This window comes from Leptonotus elevatus, chromosome 2 (genome assembly GCF_054856555.1).
Source record: "Leptonotus elevatus isolate MCC_2025b chromosome 2, RoL_Lele_1.0, whole genome shotgun sequence".
Taxonomy (NCBI): domain Eukaryota; kingdom Metazoa; phylum Chordata; class Actinopteri; order Syngnathiformes; family Syngnathidae; genus Leptonotus; species Leptonotus elevatus.
The window spans coordinates 29,552,722-29,579,965 of record NC_141240.1 but is presented as its reverse complement, the minus strand read 5'-3'; the positions used below and the strand labels follow the sequence as shown (position 1 = coordinate 29,579,965).

General features: G+C 40.7%; 1 protein-coding gene across 11 annotated transcripts in view; it reads right to left on the bottom strand.

Annotated features, from left to right (window-relative positions):
- Nucleotides 1-27,244, bottom strand: part of camta1a (calmodulin binding transcription activator 1a) — a 330,875-nt gene that overhangs the window by 127,979 nt on the left and 175,652 nt on the right. For all 11 annotated transcript variants that reach the window (XM_086068103.1, XM_086068104.1, XM_086068105.1 and 8 more), the window contains one exon: nucleotides 13,839-13,974. In XM_086068103.1, coding sequence (XP_085924229.1) covers nucleotides 13,839-13,974 — 136 coding nt within the window. The remainder of the gene's footprint in view (nucleotides 1-13,838; nucleotides 13,975-27,244) is intronic.

The window sequence follows — 27,244 nt, the reverse complement described above, 5'->3', positions numbered from 1 at the left end:
CTCAGTTCGAAATGGCACAGCTGTCGCTTTTTTCAGTTTTAGTATTGTGTAATAACAAATTGAAGTATTCCAAAGCACAATATATCCAAGTTATTTCAATTAAAAGAAAGGGCAAATCATTAGCAACATCAAACCAATTTATACCAGGTGTGCAACTCATGAAACACTGTTTGATACAGGGGTACGATTCAAGGACCTTTAGGGCTGTGAGCGAATCGGTGGTGACTTAAATAGAGGCGCAAATTAACCGTTGAAAACGAATGCCAAATCTGAATTTTCTGATTACGTGTGATTAAATCATAGCATAATGTCGTGCGTACTTGTGTCACAGGATTATTTGGATGGCAACATGCGTGACGTGACGTATGTATGCATATTAGGAATGCACAGCATTGTGTGACCCACGCTCTTCGACAGCGACACCCGGAAATGTTTGCGTGTGTATGGGAATGGCTAATGCTAATGAGCATTAAAATGTTAAGCAATCAGTCAATCAACCAACAAAATCATAAGATATGTTTAGGCTGTCATTGGATTGAAGAGATAACATTTTTAAGTTTGACCTTCTCGTTAGAAGGTAATACACTTTGGTCTGGTGGTATATCCTTTACAGGTCTTTATTGGGATTGAGGTGAATAATCAATAAATCATCGTTAAAAGCAAATTGGCTGATTTCAGCACAATTATTAGCTAGTGCCTGAGTCTGTTTATTAACACATGATAACAAGTGACAGGAGGAGAGCCTGCTGGGATGCCAGTGTGGTCCAGTGATGAACGCCTCCCGTGTCCTCCCTTTATCCTTCTCCACACTCTCTCATGCTCCTCTCCCCCCCTCTGGGCGAGTATTGATCTGATCTCCCCTGCTCTCAGCCGGAGCCATGATTCATGTTGTTCTGAGTGGCCCTCACTCACCACACACAGACACAGCTCAGTCATGCTCTCCCTTATCTATCTGTCCATCTGTCTGGGCCTGCCCCGTGGTCTAAGCCAAGTCAGCCCATTGTCCAGGGTGACCGTCAATGAGTTCTTTATCAGATGATTACATTGGAATCTATTGTATTACCATTCATAACTCTTCTTTAGGGATATTAACATTTGACTTCAGCCAGAGGATGTAATACACAAAATTCAGTTAAGCTATGTGTAGAATTAGGTTTCAAATCAATGTTAATACGTTTCCTGTTGCTAAGCATAACTCAATCTTACGGTGTTATCCTTTCTTTGTACTTCAAACCTCTTATCCAATGGGTATAGAAAAATTCAAATACAATACAGAAAACAAACAAAACAGGCGTCTGTCATTGATGGACTGACGGACTTTCCGTCAAAATTGACGGAATGTCCAACTCTGCCCACAAGCAAGAAGAAACCTTCAAACATCCTATCTGCCCTGACCAGTTGAGCCAAGATAGAGGAACAGAGGATAGCGAGAAAGAGACAAGATAGAAGGATTGGGGGAGGGAACAACAGCTGCATCAATAACAGTAATGAGGAAAAGACTAATCATGGAAAAATTGGCATAAGCCCTTCACGCCCACAAAGCTGTTTGAATGGCAAGCTAGGGGTGCTGTGGCCCTGCACAGACATCTGGCAGAAACAGGAAGTCAAAGACCAAGACCAAAGCAATTACTCCAAAAACAGCACTACAAGGATTATGACACAAGTTCATTTATAAACATTCATTTTGCAATTGGATCGTCCCCCTGTATGATGCAAAGCTGCCACTGAATAATATAGCAGGTACTGTTTGCATGCTATTCTACAACACAGTGCAGTATGTCCCTTTATATTCAGGTTGACCTCTTATCTTTTGATAAAATAAAAACAAAGGGTAGCTAGAGACAGAGGAGGTGAGCGGGAGCGACAGTCAGAGATGTGTCTAGGCCTTGCAGTGGCGGGGGCACATAAAAGCCCAGCTTCAGCCAAGGCCCCTGCTCCAATGTGTAGAAATTAATTGAGTGAAAAAAATCTGCTGTTTAAGGTTGAAGTGGGTTATGGGAGGCAGTGTAACAATTGTTTTCTGTTTGCCAGAGGCTATATATCGTTCATTCCGACTTTCTTTCTCCCCTCCGCTCTACCCCACCCTCCCTCACAATCCATCCACCTCCCAACCCTTTCTTGCTCTTTTGTTTCCCATGGTATTTTTCATTCCCTTTTATCCCTTACATTGGCAGCATTTGATTGTATCAAATGTTCAAGCATTTATAAAAGAAGGGGCTCCTATAAATAAGAATGTATGTATTTATATATTTACTTGCGTGCATAATGAAGGAGAATACTGAGTCATGCATAAGCACAATAATGTGGATTTCGCTCCCCTGAGAGTCTCTGTGTATCCAAGCAATTGTAGAGATGCAGGGAAAGGTGTGTGCGAGTATGCGAGGATGTCAGCAGGTCTACATCTGTCTAAATCAGCAGACATGATAACGGGGCATGCACGGTTATCTGGAAATAGTGACACTAATGTGCGACCAATGTCAAAATACAAAGCAGAACAAGCTTAGCATTCCCTTGGGCTTAAACAAATGGCTTCTTCTCTCTTTACATGCAAATGTGCAACATAAACCCTCGCTCGTCTGTTGGTGTCGCTATCTGCTTTTCGTTCCGGCTCTATCGAGTACACGCACATCAAAACACAAGTCCCCTGCCGAAAAGACAAACATAGCTTTCAAATGCAACAATATTTCAAGAAAAACACAGATCCATGCGAATGCACAAATCCATTTAGATCACAGTGAAATGGACAGTAACACTGATGTAGCAGCCAGGAATTGAAAGAGAGAGCTGTAAAGTAGAAAGGCAAAGTAATAGAAACAAACCAAGACAACAAGACAATCAAGCCATGACTGACGGCTGCAAGATGTTTTATATGCAGTGGATTCCCTCAGCAGAAGGGTTAAACCTGCTTCCTGTTTTAAACTCCTCCCCCGGACGCTTTCATGTAAAGCAATCTTTCACTATCACTGTAAGGAAAGCTTACTTGCTCATACCCAAAAATTCTATACAAACACTTAACCATTCTGTTTGAACTTTGCTGCTACACTCATTACACCTCCTTTGAAGAGAGAACGATGGAACATTGGTACATTTTGATGCATTTATTAGCTACAACACAGAAGCAAATTACACCACAACCTCAACGTTGCTGGTTAATAATACATAGGCCATGTGCAGTAAGGCGGCGGAAGAAATACCCAAGCAAAAAAGAAAGTCAGAATTAAACTCATCTCACAAACATAAATTGCCAAAAACATGTTTTGCAGATGAGGTAGAAATGCAGAGTGAGAGATAGATACACAGTTGTATGAGTAAAGAGGAGATGATGTCGCTGTAGGATTTTAAGCCCTCCATGTGGAGTAGAATTTTAAACAACAATGCTGCTGTCCGTATCTGAAGGCTGCTAGGGGAAAATTTGAATTGTATTTCACACTGGGCCATCCTAAGGTAAAGAAAGAAAGAAAGAAAGAAAGAAAGCACTAACCTTTATTAGTCCTATTCTCAAGTCAAAATTTCCAAACAACTGTCACACAGAACTTTTTTTATTTAACTCCAGAAATAAGTCTTTAAACTTTCGATTTTTAATTGAATGGCACAACAGTTGAAGGTGCAGATGGTTCCGAAGGCATGCTGTAGCTTTTGCTAGTTCTTTTTTTAAGAAATGCTTGTTATTGTAGATGTGATGGATGGAAAACCCACTTGTGTAACCTTTTCAACTCAGCTCAACTCAACTATATTGGGTTAAAAACAAACAAACCAAAAAACAAAGAACTGTCATGAGATTTGTTTTTCACGCCCTTAAAATAACTGAAATCATGCGCCAAAAGCTAGATTAAACTCACTAAATAGCAGGTCTACTTCAGTATACTACTCTCTTGTCAATTTAATGTTTTTCACATATCGATACTGACGAATTCTCACATTTTCAAAATCTGCACTTTTCAGTTAAAACCGTATCGTTCCAGGTGGTATTGAACATTATATTGTTATCAAATACCGTTGTGCACCAACACCAACACACAACCCCACCTCAAAATCACGTTCAATCGCTAAAAAGTAACAGATTTATTACGCTGTTGTTGATTAAAATAAGTCACGTCACATCAAAGTCTCCACTAATGCCCAATCCCAGAAAAACACCCTTTAATATTTCAAAAAAGAGAACAACAGCCGTTCCATCATCTCTCCAAACACGTTCTCAAAAGTCTTATGGTCATGATTGATGCAATAAATAATAAAAATGACTAACTCGTTCAATACTGGAAATGAATCTGCACATCCCTTGGTGGCAGACCACTTCCAGCGATCCATTTTGAACAGGCTTCATCAAATGTATCTAGTATAACTATTTTCTCAGATAGTATAACTATTTTGTCATCTACAAAGCATTACAATTTTCAATCTTGGGGCAACAAAATGTTGCATAGCTATGTATGAGGGAGAATTTGTTGTCAGGCTGAAACTTTAAGTTGCTTAATAATGCATACAAATAACATATAGACAAATAGAATCAATTTGTGAACAAATATTAAATTGACATTATTTGGAATATATTTCGATTTTTGCCACAACATGAAAACATTGGCTTCTGTAGGACATGCATGTACACTCACATTGAAAGTATAATAAAAACCCGTTCCTACAATGATTGCATTGTTATGCTTACCTCAACTCGTGTCAAGGCTCCCTTCTCCTACTTTCCCTATCTGCTGCTTTGATTTGCCAAACTCATCATCCCATAGGGCACCATAATTACTGGAACCCGTTCAGTAATAACAGATATAATGAGTGACATGCAAAATAGTGCAAAATATCCCAGAGTATCGCTCAGAAGATCTCTGGCATCCAAATGTCCCCAAATTAAGCTAAACTCACTCTGTGTCAAGTAATTTCCCTGACAGCTCCCTCTTGTTCACGGGGAAAAGAGGAGGGAAGTGGGGAGGTGCAGAGGGCAACCTCAATAAAGCTGCAAGTCTCTATATGGAAGTCTTCAAGTTTTGCTACAAATTAGAATATCTCCCCGGCTGTTTTCTTGGGGATATTACCTCAGTCACCTTCATAATAAAGTAGGGGTTCCCCGTGGAGACGCCTCAGCATGACAACTCCACAACATTTGGCAACAAGTGGCAAATTAAATTACTGGAGCTGTCGATAATGCCCTGCTTTTTGACAAGTCCCCTAATACATGTGCTCTCTAAAGCAACCTTTCCAAAATGATCCCCTCAAGTCCAGCTGCTGGATTGAAACGGCGATAGAGAGGTCAACATGAAAGGCAGCGCGAGAGCTTAACTGCTGCTGAGTTATTTCACAATTGTAAGAAGCGAGAGAAGAAAACTAATTACAGTGGGCTTAAGGAAAAACTGTGTGGTTGGGGGGGTAGATATTCCTGTGGGAATGCTTTGTTTCAGTTGTTAATAAAACAGTACAACCACCATTATAGTATTATGTTGAGGATAGACCACAATTTAATCGGCTCTGGTGAATATAAATGGTGCAGATAACTAAAATGCATGCCTCTATTACCAACCCAGCATGCAAAAGCTAAATAATAATGACAATTCAGTTTATATCCAGAGTGATTTTCTACATTATGCAACTGTGAAGCTTCCATTCCAACTTACAAGAGAAAAGCATGTTGCTCTCTTAAACCCTGTTACATCATCTGTTAACAGTCAAACAGCCAAAATCACTCAACTTGAGCACAATATACCAGGTCACAGGTCGGTGTATGTTCAAAGAGCTCAAGGTGCAATATTGTCCTAATAAATCACCATCAGCAACCAGCTTACCCTGAAAAAGAAAAACTCAACTTATAATGGGTAGACTTTTGCAGTGGCAGGTGGATCATTTCTGCTTGAATTTATTTGAGATTGCTATGAATGCAAAGGGGACTATTCCTCACAAATTTTCCCACATCAAACAATCCATTTATTAACATTTACCTCATACTGGTCTGGTTAACCGAGAGCTCCAAACCATAAACATCCTGAACGAGCAAACATTCCCTCACTCAACGGTATATTTCTCTGCATGGGAGCACAGGATTAAGATTTATAACCATGGTAACCGTTCTTTCAAATATTACACATCCTCCTCCACAGTCATGTATCTCATAAGGGAAGTGACATCTGCTTCGTGAGCTTCTTCAATAGTGAATAACAAAGCAAGGTTCTTTGACCCTTAGACTCTTTCTTAATGGTGTGGCCTACTGAGTGTTATCTCAACGGATATTCTGTAACTTTGAATAATTACATGGAAAATCTCAAAAATTTGCTACCTGAGCTACCTGATCTTAATTTCACAGCTGGTTTTGGTTAGGGACAGGGAAAGCATGTGCGTCACCTCCTCTCAAAAGCTGGTCTTTGTTTAGTGCCCTCTCACATCTGGTTGGCAGTCCACTTCATTTGTAAATCAAAGCTAGCACTGCTGCCTTAAATAACACACAGCTCTCCACAAAACAACTCCATTGCACAAACACAGTTGATTAATATCCCAAGAGCACCAAGTCCAGTCTAGACCATACGCATTCCACGCTATTAAAGAAAAAATATTGTTGCTGTTGGGTGGAAACCCTGTATGTCCAAATATGGTACATTTGGTATTTTGATAAATCAATACAATTGATCCATCTACTGTCTGTGCAATGTTTACGGCAGTGGTTCTTAACCAGAGTTCGAGCGAACCTCAGGGGTACGGTGAATCAGTCTCTGGGTTTCAGCGCAGGTCGTGAAACACACCTGACTCATGAATCATGATGACACGCCCCGCTTGGCCATCATTGGCTGCAGATGATCACGCTACTTTGCTTGGCCTACCTGTGCAGCAGGGAATTCGGTGCACTCAGTAGTGGACTTGTGGCTCTTGATGGTACATTGTGTGATTTCTTTATTATTGTAATCCCTTCATACTATGTCAAGAAAAACAAAAAAAGAAAGTGGTCAGTCGGCGAATATGTGCAATATGAATTCACATGTATAACGGAACATATGGTGTTCCACAGGGTTCAGTTATGGGGCCTCTGCTGTTTTCATTGTATCTGCTGCCCCTGGTTTCCATCTTAAGAAAACAGCGGGGGGTTGTTTTAAAGTGTTCTATAAATATAGAATTGAGTGATGGGAGTCAGCATCCTAACTGCATGATATGCAATGTCAAGTTGAGCAATTGTAGAATTGAAGGTGAAGAGAGCCAGTTTTGATAAAAAGGCTACTTTCCCTCTTTCACCAGTAAACCCTGTACTTAAGTCTTAAATAAATAAATAAAATAAAATAATATTTTATGTTTTATTTTATTTTAAATATATCATAAATCTGATTCACCTAAAAAATATATTAGTAAAAAGAAAATTTGAATGTGAAGGTCATCCACTATTGTAAGCCGAAACAGTATTGCATCCAGGGTGCAGCCACAAGCATCAACTCCATTACAGTCTTTGCAACTAATGTTTTGACATTTGTCTTCATTATTATCAATGAACAGAGGCGATTGAGTCACCAGCATGCTCCATTAGCTTCCTTCATTGCACAGTTGCACAGCTGAAATCACACATTAGGGTGGATCCAACATGGAATGACAAGTTACGGGTGCTAAGGACACAGCAGCTGATTATTTAGGTGTCGGAGCAAGGGGTGAAGGGACTGTGGGGGAAGTGCCAAGGCTGAGATGGGATTTAAGGAGTTGGCCAAGAACTGCACTGAAGGTAAAGTTGTTGGTTTTTTTTCTTGTGGGGAGGAGGGGTCCATATGGTAGTAGCAACCCAACATACCTTGAGAAGAGAAGCTCATTTCAATGAGTATAATTAGCCTGTGCTAATGAAATAAGTCAGAGGCACTGCCACCTTCACTTAAGAGAAAATCGATCCTCGTTTGAGGGAGTTTATTAAAGCTGGGGAATAATGGGGAGATAGGGTGGAGAGGGGGGTGGATGGGGAGGTGGGGGTTAGTTTTCTAAGCTCACATTAACAGCTAATCAGCAAAGTGATAGTAACACTGCCGTAGAAACTTGAGGAGAGGTCTGTGCAAATTTGTCACCAGAACACCGGTGTTGCTAAAGCTAAATGCATGTTGTGCTACCAGAACCTGGAATTGAGATGAGATGAGATGACGCAAAGTGAATAAAGCCAATCAGAAAAATGAATCTGTTAGAGATTGGAGGATACTCGTAAGAGTGGTGGCACAAGACGCTCATGAATTTTGGGGTGGGTAAACATCTCTGGCTTGGCGGGCTGCACTGAGATAATCACTGACGGACATCTCTCCTAAGGTGCCCCAAATGCATGCTGGGTGCTGCGGGTGCTGCTTGCTCATTTATCCAGCCGTCTGGCCAACTCACCTGGAGTGATGGGGGAGACGTCAGGAAGGCAGGCTGCTATTTCACGGCCTGTTAAGCGCTAATTCTGCAACATGCCCTGCGCTCCAATTTTAGGGAACAGGGAGCATTACCGCCCAGCTCAAGGTTCTGTCTGTCTGGATGGTGGACTTGGAGGGTAGTGGAGGGTGGAGGAGAGAAAGGGCAGTAGGGAGAAAGAGAGGTGGAGGAGAAAACAGGGCCGTGACATATTCGGTGAAGAATTAAAAGACTGAGAAACAAAAGACCCAAAGGGGACGGATGAGACAGAACACAGTAAAATCTAGAGATGGAAAGAGGAGGGGTGAGAGTGAAGCCTTGGTCTACACGGATTGCTGAGCCAGCACTGCAAAGCAGACGGGCCAGACGTCGACTCTTGCCATGCCAGGAAACGCCTTCGATGTGGTCTCTCAAGCCTGAGAACATCCATCCTTTTTCTGTCCTCACTAGAGCTGGAGACTATGCTAGCGGACTTTGGGGAGGAGGCAGGGAAACTCCTGCACTCATCCCCAGCCATTAACAGGCCACATTTAGACTAACAACCAGTCAAAATCACATTTAAGGACAATTTTGGGTTTCATTGAACCTAAGAAAGAGACATGTATAAAATGTGGGAGGAAGCCTGAGAATCCCCCCTCTTTGATTGGCATTGGTTTGTTGTAGGGCTGGACGATTGAGATAATCGATTAATTCAAACTTTTGTGTTAAGACAATTTTTTTGTACCGCAAGTGTTGGGGAAAAAACATTGTTAGTGGCTTCTGTAGTTCAAAAAACATCCTTGCTGATAGAATAAAAATCCTATGACTGAATACTACACGTGTAGCCTAGAAAGGACTCTCTATCCATTATACTGGTGTCCCATCAAAGAGTGTTTTCAGTGCATGGCATGCCAAAAGACTGATGAAAAATATTAACAAAAACTAGAGAACCCATTTGGCAAGTACCTGGAGTGCTATATACTGTAGGTAGGAATTTTCTTTTCATTTTTAGTGAATGAGTTAATTTGTTTGGAATGGATGCATCAACAGTCCTGTTGTTACTAGGCTTGTAACAAAACACAGATTAGAATTGGAAATTTGGATTTGAAATATGTGAGCATGTTGAATCGAACAGAGTCGTTCCATTGCGAAATACATCATGGTATGTATCAACTCGTCTTTAATTGGAGAGATTTGCAACTTTGAAGGAAATGCCAATTGGTGACCTACAGTATTTACAGTCATACTGTACATATTGTAAAATGACAATGAGAAAGTCCCTGAATCATACCCTCTCAAACTGAGCCATAGCATATCAAACTGAATCAAATTGTTCCAATTTAAAAAAAACTGTCCTTGAAGCCTTCACAATGATTTAGTAACACATAGCCCAGCCATAGTTGCCCTAAACAGCAGGCCCCGCTGACCAATTCAAATTCGCCACCCTGTCATATGAGATGTATATTGTCGTGTCTGCTGTCTGTCTGTGATGTATGTAAAGTTGTTGTTGTTTTTTCTGTACAGTCTAGTGAAAATGAATTTCCCCACAAGGACCAATCAATCAATCAATCGACCGATCACATATTAAGGATCATGTTTAAAGGTCCATCTTCTCCATGAGAAAGCTTTTATTACTTTTACTTTCACATTGTCAGTAAAGAAAAACAAAAACTCTCTAGTACTTGGGACTGTGGAAGTTGAGAGTTTAGAAGAAAAAAAAGAGAATGTGTTTGGTTTCAGGCTAAATAAAGCAAATCCCAAAAGGTAGAAAATCCTAACGGCAAAATTTGAATGGATAATGAATCATTGTCATTTGCTTTGTTTTCATCTAAGGGGGGGAAATCTTAAAACGGATTACACAGTAACTAGAAGTTTTGTTTTGTTTTTTTAAATACTGTTTTTAAGGCTATATCTTCCTTCCCTAGCTGCTTGGTTAGTTCCCATCTGGACAATATCAGATCCGATTTTTGTCACACGCACCATGTGACCTCACTAGGATTGTCATGGCCATGTTTGAGGTTGTTTAGCATTGGCCAGTCGACTAAAAAACGGAGACAGTTCAGAATTGTGAAACTGGATACATACCGCCTTATTATTAAGTTGTGAACTAATTTGTACAAGTCATGCATATATAGCTACAACCAGGACTGAAGTAAAACAGTATTGGTCGCAAATGATAAAAAAAATCATAGTTCAAATGTACTTAATTACTTTAATTTCTGTCAACCTAATTAAGTAAGAGAGAAATCCACAAATATGGTCACTGGTTGAGACACTTCTCTTTCACCTAAGAAGATTGATGAAGTATGCAACTAAGCATAATTATATCTCTTTTGAAGACAGATTAATTTGATTTGTACAGGGAGGGTAACAGACTTTCTTTTTAGTTACACTAGAAAGACTAATGAAATAATAACCTCTTATCACATTATGAAAGCAATTCAGACAGTTTGATTTGAAGAGCACTTTATTTGACAAGTGAAACTGTGCTCACCTTCCCACTTGCAAACTGCCTCTGCTGATCACACAACAAATTAGATAAGAGGAAAAACCCAAGCACTGAGTTACCGTTTTTTTTTTCTTCCCTCCAAGTGTCTTTGCTCGTCTCAGTGAACAGCTATTGTGCTAATGTGACTTACACTTTGGTACATTTTTATTAGCGGGTGCAAAGAACAGACAGTGCAAGTTTAATGGTTTGACAACGGCGTTTATATTTAACTTTTATTTCTGCGTATTATTATGCATGGACAAGCAAAGTTGTAATAGGCACTAGTGCATTATTAACACATGTCAAGCAAAAAGCTTGATATAATCTAGCACTCTAGCTAGTTTGACAGTCATATTAAGAAGATGGTTAGTTGAAAGTGACATAAGAACCAAAAGATAATGTGATGTGCAGGACTACTCTCGAAAGGTGTAAAAGGAAACCGTTACCCATATCTCTTCGTTAGCAGGCATCGGAGGTGCTACAAAAATAAGGCCCCTTACCAGTTTTTCTCATTTCAATTTGACACTTCCTGTTGCCATCAACAAACACACAACATATAGAAATATGGTATTATTAAACAAAGAACATGTAAATTTGACAGAAGAAGTTGGAAAAAAAGAAGAAAGTTTTTTGAAAAAAATAATTAACATTGTATATCCAAATGGGGGGATTTTCCAGGAACATGACTGCCCTTTTGCTGCGTAATGCTCAGAAAACAGCAATTGACTGTCGGACCACAATGCTTAATAAAATTCACGCTTATGTGGGCCTACCTGTAGATGAAATACTGAAACGTTTCGTCTTAGTAGCCAAAGAGTTCTTAACGTCAGTGGATTATCATGACAGCTGTTTAAAAAAACATATCTGATCCTGCCCACAAATATGATGGAGATGCGATAGACATTGTGCTGAAAAGTTTTCTATGAAATGTAGCCTTCTTTTCAAAGCAACTATGTTTGCAATAACTTCCATTTAAAAAATAAATCATCAAAGCAGTTTTGCAATAAATGCATTATTTTTTTTGTATTTCCATGTCAGTACCCATGTTAATTCAGTGTCTCATATTCAAGTAATTATATTTTGATATATCCATACCGGTAGTGGTGAGCTGCCTCAACCCTCCACCTTACCGGAATGATCAGATGCTGTGGAAAATATGTAAGAGCTCAAACAGATTGATGTGTAATGTCCCAGCAGGTTATCAGACCATTGCAGGACCAGCGATGACACCGAGCCATTCCCTCAGAGTGACAAATATCTGGAGGAGCGCAAACACAGAGCAAAGCCCCTGTTGGGAGAACGCCTGAGCTGTGTCTATGTCACACTGTGTGACACAAACACTAGCGCCTGAGGTGTGTGCTACGTGTCATGTTTGTGTGTTTTTTTTGTAAGCACACATAAATCTAAATCCTAAACACATAAATATGTCATATCTGCTGTACATCTCAACCCCCGTTCTGCTGGCAATAAAGCAGAACCTAAACTTCAGCACTATAGACAGCTAGGGAGGCAAAGTTTGGCTTGAAGTGGAATTGCTGATAAATCAGCCTCGCTGCCTCAACATTGCAAGCCACCGCCACAGATCAAGCAGAAATAAGCCAGGGAGAGCCAAAAATAGATACAACTGGGTGTTTTATGGCTTGTATGGGAGGTGACTTGGAGTGAGGTGAGGGAGCGCTTGCTGCTCAGTACTGCTTTGAGCAAGCAAGATTAATGTAGGCTCTCCGGAGCAACGGCAACATCCCGAGTCTTAATAAGGTACAAACAATCGGCTCCACTCCACTGCTTTTCTCGGGAAAACTATTGTTGTGCTGCATTGTTTGCTGGTGAGGCTCCTTGGAGACAGCAGCATGCGACTGTCTCCGTCGCAGCCCATGGAGAGCTCAAGGATGGCAAAGAGGTCGTGTCTCAGCGGAGCACGTTCGCGTTTCCACCAAGCGGTACAGTGCGGTTCACAATGCCTTGGTAAGGTTTGCAATGGGAAATTTGGATCGGCCAGATGGGGAGATGTAAATTGTGGAGCGTAAGAACATCGAGAGGATAATGGAGGACATCCCGCATGATTTCTTTTTTTTTTTTGTATAATGCTTATTATTCTAAAGGAAACAACTAGGGATAGACAGATTATCGGCCGGGCTGATTATGGCAGCGATATTCGACATTTTGACAAATATCTGGAGGGTTTTTTTAATTAATTTTTTTTATCTGAAGGCGGATAAGAGATCAATTTAAAACGGTTAACTTCGGTGGACTATGTTCGATACCAAGTACCAATACAACTAGTCCTTTTGATACAAAAAATGTCTCCCAAAAAACAATGATAGTAGAAACACCTTTATATCGCAATACGTTTTTCCTGAAAATTGCATGCAATTAAAGGCAATTTTCTATTCTTCCAATGTTTAATTCCCAGTTCCTGATCATAAAACGGCCACAGTATTGGCTGCTGTCATGAGGACTGGATACCTTAAAATAAATAAGGCCCAATAAATATATTGGGTAATGGTCCAATACCAATTCCTGGTATTGGTACTCGCTCATCCCTAATTGAAAGTTTCACATTTGAGTTATTTTGAAATTTTGGAAAACTTTATTTACTGTAGAAAACTATCGTGAGCTATTTAATTGCTTACGTTTTCATTTAACGTTTTAACCTGACCTTTAGCATGTTATAATAAAGCTTTCTTTCAAATTTTGATAAATCTCAAAGGTCGTTCAAAAAACATGCTTAAAGACAAGGTTAAGAGCCGGAAATTGTATTTTTTTTCTTTTGCCAATATTGTTGAACTACTAATCATCGGTAACATGGGTCTATCTCTAAAAGCAGCCCTTGTATTAGTATTTTCCATTCAAAATTTTCAACAGAAGTGACAGACTCAAGAAACATGTCTGCTGTTTAGTCCTCTTCCTAACTTTAGACAATCAAACCAGAAATATTCACCTGAACGTAAACTGCACTGCTTGATGGAAACGCTACAAAACAGACCCTCGGCGCTTCCCACATTTATGGAATTCTAGTCGGGCCGCTTACCTCAACTCCTTGCACTTTCAGCTTCATGTGATCCTCCCGTGTGGTCTTCCCGTCTTTCCTCTTCTTCCAACAGTAGCCATCCTTTCTGTACTTGACCTTCTTCCTGTTGTACAATATCATCGACCCATTCTGCGGCCTGCATCCACGGAGACAAGACAGAGAGCAGAGGAGAAATACTGAAGAATGGTTTGGGCAAAGGGTGCAGCACTGCACGGGCAGCCATTTCAGAAACATACAAAAAGTCCCGACAGCAGTCTGAAGGCAATGCACCACTGACTTTAATGATACCATTTCTTTATGGTTATTCAGCGTTGGCAATGAATAAAGCTACCTGCAGCATGAATTTGGCAATCAGTGTGTGCGCGTGTGTGTCTCAGGGCGGCTTCAGTGACTCTCTAACACCCAGAGCAAAAAAAAATGCGCGAGAGCCAGACGTTCTTCCTTATCTCTCATTCATCCAACCTAAATGAGTTCAGCTGTTTGAAATCCCAAGAGAGAAGAGAAGCTTCTCCCTCACTCGCCATTCATAATTCATAATTCATTCTCTCTCCACCAGACCACAGCCCGGAGGCTCATCATGATATAATGTAACTATTTGATGATAATCTGCCTTTCTGCTTGAATTTGTAACAGAGGCATTTAGTGCTCAGTGTTGAACATTAGCAGAAAGTGTAACATAAAACATTTACAAGTCACTCAACAATTAGCGATCAGTTGGACGGAGATGCGTGCGTGTTTGTGTATTGTGACTCGGCACCCCGTATCATGAAAACTGTGCATATGCCGCACTTGCACATCAGTTTAACACCCAAATGCACTCGCTAGCGCACACGCCCACGCACGCGCTCACACAGCTGCGATGATTTGGAGCGCTCCCAAATGAGAGCGCACGGCGGCTCGCTGTGAATGAGCGGGGAGTAAGCGAAAGAGAGAGACAGAGAAACATCCAGTCAGCTGCTGGGTCTTGTTAGCTTTGAGCTCATCACTCACATGCATAACCACAACACACGCACACGCATACCTAAATAGAAAAATTCTCATCAAAGAAAAGAACAAAAGCCGAGTAGATTTTTGTCTCAAGGAACAATTTCCATAATAACAAACCCCACCGATTGTTTTGCATTGTTTTGGTTTTTATTTATTTATTTCCAAAATGTTTATTTATAATGGTGCGCATCATTTTGCAGGGATGCCTTTGGGGGCCACGGCGCGCGTCGGTCTCGGTATTACTCATCAATCACTTCCTCAGCACGTTCTCAGGGGCCACTAAGAAGAGTGGGGGAGGGGCTGGTTGGGGTCCCCGCAGTCCCTCCTCTGAAGCCTCAGGCAACACTTTCTAAGGAGAGACGCCACTCACACAGTTTTCCACATTTTTGTGTGAATATCTATTTTTGCCTTTAGTCAACTTCCGAGCCAGCAAAGGAAAGCGTCTCTTCCCTTGCTTTTGTCTGTCGAATGACCAGCAACTGCATCTTTATCCTTATCCAAAGATGTAAAAAACAAAAACAAAAAACAAGTCTGGACAGTTTTTGCACTTACTGTATGTCTTTGGTTAAATTCACATCATGTTATGTACGCCAAGTTGTCATCTTGGGTACGCAGTCCTAACATTGCTTTGTGTTAGCCTGAGTGGTTTGTTGTGTGACTTTAGCAATACGTTGTTCGTGCTCCTAGTAGTAGAAATATGATATTCTGATTACTATTGCATTCCCAGAATAAGAAACCGATTAATTCATCCGTTTTTAACAAGCTCAGATTTGTTTGAGCTCAAAGATATATATATAAAAAAAGTCTAGAAATTGTCATGGTGGTCCCGTGATGAATTTTTTTTTTGTTTTACATTAAACTGATTTTTTTTTTTATACATTTTGTCAAAACTAATATTTTTATGAAAAGGTGGGTTAACTGGCCAATGCTTGCCCAGCCCCTTCTGCTTTCATACTAATAATGTAAGTTGTATTAATAATTTCATTATTTCTTTCACTAAATGGCCATGATGATAACCTCAGATCGACATAAAATATATCCAGTATATTGTCAGTAGGGGTGCACTGATAGATCGGCCAGGATAAAAATATTTGCCAATTTCCTTAATTTCAGGTACATTCCTGAAAATAAAACAGATATTTTCCACCGATCTTATCTCCCTCCACAGATGTCTGAAAATGTCAGCCTTTGTCATCTTTTGTGGGATGATTAATAGAGTTTTGATTTTTATTTGAGAGAACTACTTGCAGTTTAAACAACCCATTTGTATATTTTCGCAGGTATTGTTCAATATTTTACAATAAAACAAGATTTGAACATTGAAGGTGTGTATGCTGTTGCTTATGAAAAAAATTGTGATCTGCAAAAATTGGGATCGAGAGGTCAGGCTTTTTAAAGATCGGAGATTGGTGATTCGCCAGAAAATTGAGATCGGTAAACCCAAATATATCCCTTACATAAAGGTTTGGAAATAGTTAGTAGTGTTGCATTGCTTTGTTTACAGGTTTTATATTATGTCAAGCTGGGTGACAACATGGCTCCAGCACACATCCAGGCTTTTCTTTTCTACATTTTGCACTCACCACCCTCCTTGCTTCAACACTCTGCATGCTTTACAGAAAAAAAAAAGACTTTTATTGGTCATTTTGAGGAGAGGATGCAGAGCTGTATGGGATCTTAATTGTGTTCTGAAGCAGTTTATGCCTCCATTAAGGATGCGTTGTCATAAAGTTTGCTGCAAACACAACATGTACTCGTTCCGATTTGCATCCTTCGTGTCAAATGAAGGACACTCATTAGACATAAGCACTCAGTACCACACAGCAGGATAGTTTTGTTTATTCCGATATCGTTCAGAGTTTTGCCCTTCAAACGATACAAGCAATGTGTGTTAGCCCTGCATGGGACAAAAAGATGGGCGCAGATGAGATAAGGCAGAAAATCAAATGACACAGGGCTATCTGATCTCCTCCAGAGCACTGAAAATTGGGGTGAGGCTTGGATGTCAGAGGCTCCACGCCATATTTATCGGCTGGGTGCAAAAACTTTTTTTTTTTGCAGCTATTTTTGAGGGTCCGTGAGGTAGATGCTATTTTCAATTCATGGCACTCTGGAGCCATATGAGCAAGCTCGGACACCCTGTGAGACAAAGAGCCCAGTCTCAAATGAACGTTTTGGCAACATTACGTGTCTCCTTTCCTTCCCTCCATCCCTCCCACTCCTTTCCTGCCGCTTCGATTCAATTAATCTTATCAGAATTCTACATATTTATACATGAGAGGGGAAGGCTAAATTCTCTGTTATCATACAAGCGTGACAGGCGGCCTTCTGTCTCAGAGGCCTAAATGTGCCAGATTAATATGGAAATGTGGACCTCAGACCAGCTCCACAGCTGCCTCTCTCCTCTTAGGAGTTTGCAATGATAATAAGCTTTACCCTCAGGGTGGTGTTAGGCCTTGTCCACTCCTTTGGGAATCACACATTTACCCAGGTAATGGCATTCACTCAATCACATTTATTCATTTGAGAAAGTCAGAAGAGGTTGAGGGGTAGCTTGGCTTTATGAGGCTGGTGACACGTTCAGCATGTGTAATAAAGCCAAAGCGAGGGAGCCCTGTCGCACTTCTTCAAACACTTGCAGCAAAAAGTGAAGTGAGTGTCTGAGTCGTGTGTTCCAACACGGATCAGCGAAGAGAACCAACAGCAGAATCCTCCGAAATGCTTTGTAAAATCCTGTCAAGTGTGCTGGCTTCCACAATACGACTGACACACACATGCTCTAAGTCTAAGTGCACAGGTGCTCCGGACCTAAAGAACACAATCACACAGCTATTAGTAGAATCAAAACTACTCAACCGTTTAAGTGGTACACAAGTGTATTATTTTCCATTGGTTATAGCCCATATTCCAGAGTGGCGAACATTTGCAATGCTAACGAATGTTGATTTCATCTTTGGGTTCCTTCAAGGTTCCAGCAGTTCCTAAACAGTCTTAATGGTTCTCTAAACAGTTTGAATTGTTCTCTAAGCAGTCTTAATGGTCTTTCTTGTTTTAAGCGACTGTTGTTCAAAATTTCCTTGCAACAAGAATTTTAAACAAAAATTCATTGTGACAAGAAAAACCATTAAGACTGTTTAAACCATTAAGACTATTTAGAGAATATTTAGGAAACGCTGACATGAAACCAAAATTCAATAGCATTGCAAATGTTTCACGTTAGGGTTCTTCCAAGGTTGCAGCAATTCCTTAACTGTCTCTAGATGGTCTTATTGTTTCTCTAAACAGCCTTAGGCTTCCTTGTTACAAGGATTTTTTTTGACATGTTCAAAATGTCCTTGCAACAAGAAAGACCATTAAGGCTGTTTAGAAAAACATTTAGGAAGTGGTGCCATCTTAAATAAACCCTGACGTGAAATCAACATTCACTACATACAGGCATATGTCATAAGAAGAATTAAGATTAAGATCTTCGGGATATATAGCTATGAAATTGTGCTCCACACAATTCGAATGCGTCTCTTTTTGAGCCTGTGTAGCAGAAATAGCAAAACTCTAGCCCCCGTTCCCCACTTTGCCCCATTCCCCATGTTGCCCTGGGGTTGATTAATACCACACATTCTATTTTCTCTACAGAGAGCTCAGCTGGTGATATTTGAGGAGAGGAAGAGGAGAGGATAAGGAGAGGAAGAGGACGGAGAGCCGGTCCGCGGAGGCTTTGGAGGTCGGAGGGCGAGCTGGTTTGGGCCTGAAGTGGCTCGGAAGGGAGGAAACATGCTGTTCTCAATTACCCATTGGAGCCTTCAGCAATCTCAGCCTTTAGCCTTGTGTGTCAACAACAACACTACCACCTCCTCAACTACACGCCTGCGAGTGGTGTGACACATACACTGACCCTATTAAGAGTAAATATGAGGCGCAAATATGCCCTTGGGTACTCCTGCACTCGCACATACTGTATACTCCAAGTTGCTAGTAACCCTGTTGCTCCATGTGGACATGGCTGAACATCGATAGCACTCCGATGCAGGCCATTAATTATCCTGTCAATCACTACTGAAACATACATCCCATGTGTGAAAAGACTTAACGTGTGGAATGACACACACATGTTGCGCCGAGTGAATCCACATGTAACGCAATTAGACTTTTGAGCAAGAGTGACGCATGATATGGCACATCATCTACCTCAGAGCTTCTATCTGGACACAGGGCGCGTAACTGATGACTCACAGATAAGCCCGTCCCTTCAGCCACCGCCAAAAAATGAATCTGCAAGTGGGCCGTTTGCTAAAACTACTTTAAATGTAAATCTGGCATGGCCTGTGGATTTAGAGTCAGAGCCTTTTCTCCCTCTCTCACACACGGACGCACACACAGGCACACACTCACCAAACCAAATGTTTCTCTCTGACTGACAATGACGACGTTTACATTTAGTCAATAACCCTTTCAAAACCCGAATATCGCCAATATACAAACAAACACATAAAAACCCAAACATGTTCAATAAAAAAAAAACTGAATAAGACCACTTTTCGAACCCAAATATTCAGTCATATAAATGCAATCGCAATACTTGATTGAATAAGGCATTGTTTTGTGTTTTGCGCAGTTGCAACAATGTTCTTCCGACTTTAATCCAACAAATGGCTCATTATGCACATCACACAAATGAATAGGGGACTTTTTGCTGGATCAATCGGCTGAACGTTACGGATCGCGTTTGATTCAAATCATATTATTCCTCTTTCACTCTAATCCTCATGTTATAGACAAGCTGAAAGGTCAAGCTCATATTTAGGAGAGAACAGAAATCAGTGTATTTGACGTGAACTAGATGGAGATGAATGATGAAACTGACTTTGCCAAACTGTGTCATATACTCCAGATGGAGGAAAATATTTGTTTATCCAAGTGAAATGTAGAGCTGGGGCGGGTGCATTTTTATGATAGTTTCCTCATCTCTTTTGCCCGCTACGAGAAGTGCCAGTGATTGTTGCAGAGCTCGGACCGTCGCCTTCTGGCATAAAACAGATGTTCTTTTGCACTTATTGGAATGAGGGGGGATCACGTTTAAAGAGACTGTAAATTACAATAGTTGGAGCTCTTCAGCTGTCTCTTTTCTGTGTCCCTACATGACCTTGTATAGTGGGGGGCCACAGGTGTGGGTAGTTGGTTTACTACATGTACTGTATGTCCATATTTCTTATCTGGTCCACAGTAGCCCTGCAGGAAGTGCGGAAGGGAAGCAGGTGACTGGCCATGATGTTTCACTGATAGCAGTAAGCACATTTCATGCACATTTCAGGGTAGCTGCCGTCGCTGCTCAGACGTAAAGCTCTCAGCTTGTGCCACTAGGACATAATTCACATATAACAACATTGTTCGCCGGTTACGCCACTCCATTCTGTCAACACGTACACCTCCGAGCTTTGAAGTGCCGCATAGGTGACAAAGAATTTGAATTTCAAGAGCGTGTACGGTTTCGGCTGTGAAGGCATTTCCTATTCAGCCCTGAAATGTGGTCTATGGTTGTACGTGTTTGTATACGAGGTTGGACTGCTGATGACTTTCAACTGGTTGCTGAAAAGGATTCTGCATCATTTATGTGAAGGATAGCTCTACTCAGACTTTAGTATGAATGCCTGCTTAGTGTGAGACTAAGGAGACAATGATTAAAGTCTTACATTGGCAGTTCGAAGCCTCACAAGCTATTATCCATTTTGTAGACAATGTAGAAGTTCAGGATTCCAATTTGCAGATCAGTTAGGCAAGAATATTAAAAGGCTCATCTGAGGGGCCTGATCCTAGTAACGGAGATCATCTAACTGGCTTATATTGACGCCAGTCAAACAACTGAATTGAGAATACGACCACTACATTAACAGTAGTTTGTTTTTCATCCAGTCCAAATGTACTTGAATCAGCTCAAATTTTAGGAACAAAATGCCACCATTTAGAGGCAGTCTGGAGCCCTGCCAACCTTTTTGAAACAAAGTTCTATTTCATCAATGCTGACTGCCAGAATGGCGGTATTTAATAGTACAGAATATGTCCCTTCACACTCACGCAGTTCAAGTACGAGTACAAACAACGTAATCAGTGACCCCCTGGGTGATCCGGGACGGGTGTAAGAGCCAGTGTTACTAGAGGGGTATGTCCCTCTTTTATTCTTACGTACCGTTCGCATGCCACTGGGTTCTTCTCTTCCCTGCAGTCCAACGGAATTGCCCATCTACCTAACGGTCGCTATTTCTTCTGTTAGGGTTAATGTGAAAAGCTAGCAGTTTGCTACGCAAATGCACTCAATACAGAACGTTGAACTACTAGCTTTGTTAAAATATCGTCATTTCTGAATTTACACCAATGAACTGGCGAACTGGTTTTAACAGCATCTTCCATAGCATGTGACATTTTGTAGCACAATATTTTCATAAAAGACAAAATCCGTTTTGTGCATTATGATAGCAATCAAATCAAATCTTTGCAAGTCACTGCATTAAATCATGGTTGTTAATGGACATGGCGACCCAACTGTCAATGTGTAGACATACAGTAGGTGAGATAGCATTACATTTCAATAAAACTTTTCACTACACTATGAATAATGCATGGCAAGTAGGGAATTGATTTTTATAGTTTATTTTTTATTGTCCGGAAATATTTTTAGTTATTCATTACAACCGCCTTGCTTTCATCCCACAAGATGAGGCAAAAAAAAAAAATGGAAGAAAAGCAAACAAAATCAACTGAAATGATTATTTTTCTCCATCTGAACACAACGTTGTATGTCTATGTGAAGAAGGCAAAAAGTAGGGCACACTGACACCAGTCTCTCTCCAGAGAGACAAGATGTGGGCAAGGACAGGTTTCTCCTCCCCATTCAGCCTCATGCCAGACTGAGTTTATGGATCACCTCGACATGGCCCTCCCTGTCTCTCCTCCAGTCAGTGCCATCACTGTTCCATTGTCCTTCCACCATTGATCCCCCCAGTGACAGAGCACATCTTGGGCCAGCTATTGAACCATTTATGATTTATTCAGAAATACTGCCGTGTCCACAAAAACAAGCCAAAAGCACAAAACCGAAGGGGCAACTGAAAAGACAGAGGTGGAAAGAACCAATGAGGTCAACAATAAGTCCAATTTTAAAGGTTAGATTGAATTACACAGTTAGAAGTGATGTTGTACAGGCTGACCAAGCTCGACAGTTTAGAAGAATGGAAGAAGTGATTCTTCCTCTCCCCTCCCTACTTCCTTGGTCCTATTTTAGTCAGAGGGATAGACCAGCAGGGCCCAGACGTCGGAATTGAGCTGTAACTCTATCAGTGTGCTGGAGCGAATCAGAAAGTCTATCCCACCTTTCACCTGGGAATCACATCTCTCTGCGCCCTGCCTGGTCGCCACACCTACCAAAGACAGGCATCATGGGATTACTTGGAGCCAAGGGCTCAGCAGCACCCATCGACAAAGAGTGAGTAGAGGAGGATTTTGAGGACGGACCCCAGACATGCGCAAGTGATGGTGGTCATGCAGACAAAATTGAATTTCAGGCGATTGCAGCCCTCATACACACGTGATGTCAACACTCAACATATTGGAACCCAAGCCATCTTTGCAGCACTGCATAATTGAGAATCCCAGTATTAAATTTACATAAAGAACACACAGCCACCCCTCAATAGCAATACATACAGAGCTAAGAAAGTGGCAGCCCAATTGTGGCGTATTTATTGACAACACTAATAAATATTCTTCAGTTTCTTGCTAAAGAATAACAAGAATTGTTGTATTCCACATTTCAACATCTGAATAATATCCACTATAAAAAAAAATCACAACCAAACTGAAAGTCATTTGATTCCAAGCAGGAAATACTACTAGTGGCTAAAATCTCAAGCAAAGAGCTGATCAGCGGGGGAGTGGAAATTTAGAGATGCTTTTAACTAATTTTCTTTCATTATTTGCTGATTACTCACTTGTGTTTTTATTGTTTCCCTAAACTTTGATCATTTTATTATTTTTATGTTCTCGCTTGTCTCTTTGTTTTATCCTATTTTCATGATCTGTGGAGCACTTTGGGTTGCCTTATATAAATGTGCTAAATAAATAAACTTGCTTTACCTAGTTTTATGCCAGTGACAGTATTATGCTGGCCTGCCATGAGTCTGAGGACTCAGCACTACTGCAGCCCAGCACAACGAAAATTGCTCTCCGGGGGTTGTGCCTTGGCGCTGCCGCGGCCTGGGGGGCCCTGTGGGGCCCTGTGGGGTTGTGCTTGCTCTGTCCTGGCCGGGGTCGACGGCTCCCCTCTTTGGTGGAGGTTTTCATGCATGCCAGATCCACCACACCAGCATCTACCAAAATTCTAACACAATCTGCTTCTTCCTCTGGTCATTGAATCGGTGGAGGCTGATGTCTGTGGATATCACTCTGCTTCCTCTATCCTTTCTTCCTTTCCTCAATCTTTCCTTTGGTCTCTTGAGGTCTCCCTAATTTGTTGGAATTTAGATTTTTCTAGGGTTGGTGAAAGATTCTGGTTGGTAACTCGATGGGTAGTAGGTGATGTCTGGTCGGTGCTGGATTTCACTTTCCTTTCTTTTCTTTGGTCCTTCCTCGGGTCTCCTGACAACTTCACGACTCTAGCTGGATTCTGAAATATTCGGTTTAGGTGAACGGTATGGGATTTTTATTAGGTTTTAGGTGAATTAATGAGTACACACTCAAACACACGCACATATGCACACACACACATGCACATACAAAAAAAGAAAAAGAGAAGAAAAAAAAAGAGAGAGAGAGCAATGATGATGACATGTCAAGTCGGTAAGATTACCGAATGAACAATACTGAGCTCTCTCCCAAAAAAAAGATAAATACGTGTAAGAACAAGAAACTCATTTGATCATACTGATCTAGTCATGTACACAAGTTGACACAAAACTTTCCGTGTGTGTATATATGTGTGTGTGTGCGTGTGTATGCGTGCGTGTGCGTGTGGCATTGAAGTTCAAGTAAATGGAGTAGCAGACAGAGACTCGATTTATTTTATGAAGTAAAATGTTTCTTAAATTTCCTTCTCTCTTCATGCAATCACTACATTTTGTGCTCAATTTAAGGCACAATCGAAGCTATAATAGCAGCAATTTAACCAGAAATAATGGACGCAGACATGTTTCAGGACCTATGTGACCTATGTGACCTATGTGACCTGTGTGATGACATAAATATGAATTGGCTCTTGATGGACTTAAAATAGAGATAATGGTAGCAGTGTCAAAATGTGCATGGACAGTGAATGTCGTTTTCGCATTTCTAACTTTATTTTTGATTAGTTTTACATAGTAGATTGTTGATGCCTTGATAATTTTTTTGAGATAAAAAAAATAGAAAATGTTGCTTTGACGTGCAAATTCAAACCTGAGATATGAACGCTGTATGGTGACAGTGTACTCAAATCACATCACTTAAGCAGCAGTTTGATAGATAGCCTAGTGAATAATTCATAAAAAAAAAAGAGGCCTCTCCCAGTCAAAGTTCGCTGTCAAATTAAACATGAAACAAAGAGAATCACACATTAATCACACATCTTAAGAATGGTTCACTAGCTTAATGTTAACATATAATGGAAATTGCCATTAATATGCTAACGGTTAGCATCAGTAACCGTTTTAGATAACACAACAAAACTGTTGACCTTGACAAAAAAAACCACGACTATACTGCATATTACTGAGTCACTTAAAGTAGTAGTAGTAGTAGTGTGAAGCAGAGTGGTGTAAAGTGACAGGATGGTCAACTCGTAAGGGGTGTGTGTACGTCAAATGAGGTAATCTGTAAGACAGTTTGGGTCAACAGGTTGATCGTGCTCTCTCACCATCGCAATTGTCTGAGATCACTCGGCTGTGTCTATCAGCTGGGGCTCTGACCTCAACTCACACGCACACACACTTGAGTGAGCATAAGTCAAGTCCACTTCTCCTGGGCAGACACACACCCATTAATAGGCTATACACAGACAATGAAGATGATAGACTGCATGTGTCTCGCTTTGTTTATCTACCTCTGTCCAGCTACTGATTCCCACCGCCATCTACATGGCGCGCAAACGCACATCTGAATACCCCCATAAAGTAGTCAGGGAGGCGCACAATCATGGTCACCACTGCCTGCTCATTTTCTAAGTTCAGTGGACCATGGCATGCTCGCACAGTAAATCACTTCAACACACTCGCTACCATAAATGATCCACGGCCGTTCTCTTTTCCCTCTTATTTCTTGAAGATACTTTCAGTATATATGTACAAACGCAAACTTTGCTGGCAGAGCTTGGCAGCTTGGAGTGGATGAGAAACACACACACACACACACACACACTACAGAGGATCTAACAATACTTAGCAAAGAGGGTGGTAGGGGTTAATCCCTCCTCTTCCACCACTATAAAATCCTCGGTCTGGCACAGAACGTGACTTCTTCACACACCCTCCAGCAGCTTTTACATGGAGGCTGATTGACTGGTTCCCCTATATTTGACACGCCCGCTCATCAGTCACCTCTGCAGCAGTGAGAATTTGGGTGATTGACGGTTGGTGGTGGTAGTCGTAAAAGCAAGAGTCAACGCAGGGAAAAGAGTATGCTTCTGAGCCACATATACGGGTTGGGCAAAGGGAGACTTCTCTTGAATAGGATCTATGTTTTATTCATCACTGTGGTACACGCACTTACTACTGTATCATAAATTGCTCATGCTTCTTTCGAACAATATATTCAGCTGGGTTTTCTTTGAACAATGATGTGGAGAGGGGAGCAGAGGGAGATCCACTACTGCCAGCCAGAGACCAGGCAGGATGTGTGAAGAGTATTTTGTTCTACGAAAGTAAAACATCTCTGGTTCTGATCACAGTGACTTGTCCACACTTTCATATCAAAGTTATAGACAGATTAATTCCGACTTTTAAACATACACTCTTTTGGCGAGTTTGAATTACATATTTCGATCTCCTTCACATCTGACAATGTAGCAAACATTGTACGATTATCTGTGTTGACAAGAAGCAGCAACCAAATCGCTGTATTTAGAACATTGATGCTAAGAGGCATGTCGCTGAAATCTAAGTTGGAGTAGCACTTGGATCTAAACCTGTCCAGGCAGGTTATTTTAGTTAATGAAAATAAAATTCAAAAAACTATTTTGTTAACAAAATGAAATAAAAATGAAAACTAACTGAAACTACATTTTATGTTTACAAAACTAACTATAATTATAGCAAAAATGTTCTACGTTTTAGTCTTTGGTAATTAATATAATACATGAACCTTTGGGGATGATTTTAAATGTGATTTTAAGTATATTTATTTTGATATTAACCAGAATAAAGACGTTTAAAATTGTGACACACAGAAGTGATGTGATCCAGCAGCAGCCAATACAAAAGCACTTTCAGATGACGTCGCTTCTTATTGGCATACTTGACTTTTGGCTCAAACGGCTCGGCTCACCTGCTTTTTCATTTAACTCAGCTAAAACGCAACGCTCGGTATGAAATGTGGTACTTTATTAATTTTACCATGGTGTTTATTAAATATTGTGCACAAGTAATACACATTTAAAAAAACAAAACTAATACTGAAGCTTACTAAAACTAAACTAAAACTAAGCATTTTTTAAAATAACAGAACCACTTTGAAAATTAATAAAAACTAACTAAAAAAAACACACAACTCAAAATGAAATAAAAACGAACTAAAACGAAAATTCCAAAACTAGAACAGAGCCATCATTTTTTGGAATGGTCACAGTTTCTCATTTTTAGAAATGCTAGCAAAGGCTTTTAACTTTATTCATGATTCTTATGAAAATATTATGCATCTATTCATATACCTTCCCCTTTTTTCCACCAAGTTCACACAGGCAGAGTGCCACTAATCGTGCTGGATGAACATCAAATTAACGACGTACAGTGCTTGAGTTTCTTCTAAAGCTCAGCTAATTTATGATGATAAAACATGCGACTATTAAGTACTAAGGGCAACACAGAGTTCTGATCTACCGTAATGAATTATTTCTCCAAGTGATATGCCTTTTTGAAGGAAACTATTCTGGCCCAAATAAAACATGGAGCTGAGAGAGACTGAGGATTTCATCCTAGATCAAACAGCAGCCCACGGGCACGACTGTAGTGTACACTCCGTCTACAGCAACGCTCATGGAGGACAATCGCACACTGATCTGTCCACCGTTGTCATTGTGATGAACTACTTCTGGAAGCAATCGTGCAAATTTACATCATCCCTTGACATTTAGCCTCACGCTCTCATACTGTGTGTGCTCACAAAGGGTTCTTGTCTGTGAGCGGCTATATGTATGGGTGTGTGCACAAGGAAATTAAAAAACTTTTCCCTGACATTTAGCGCTA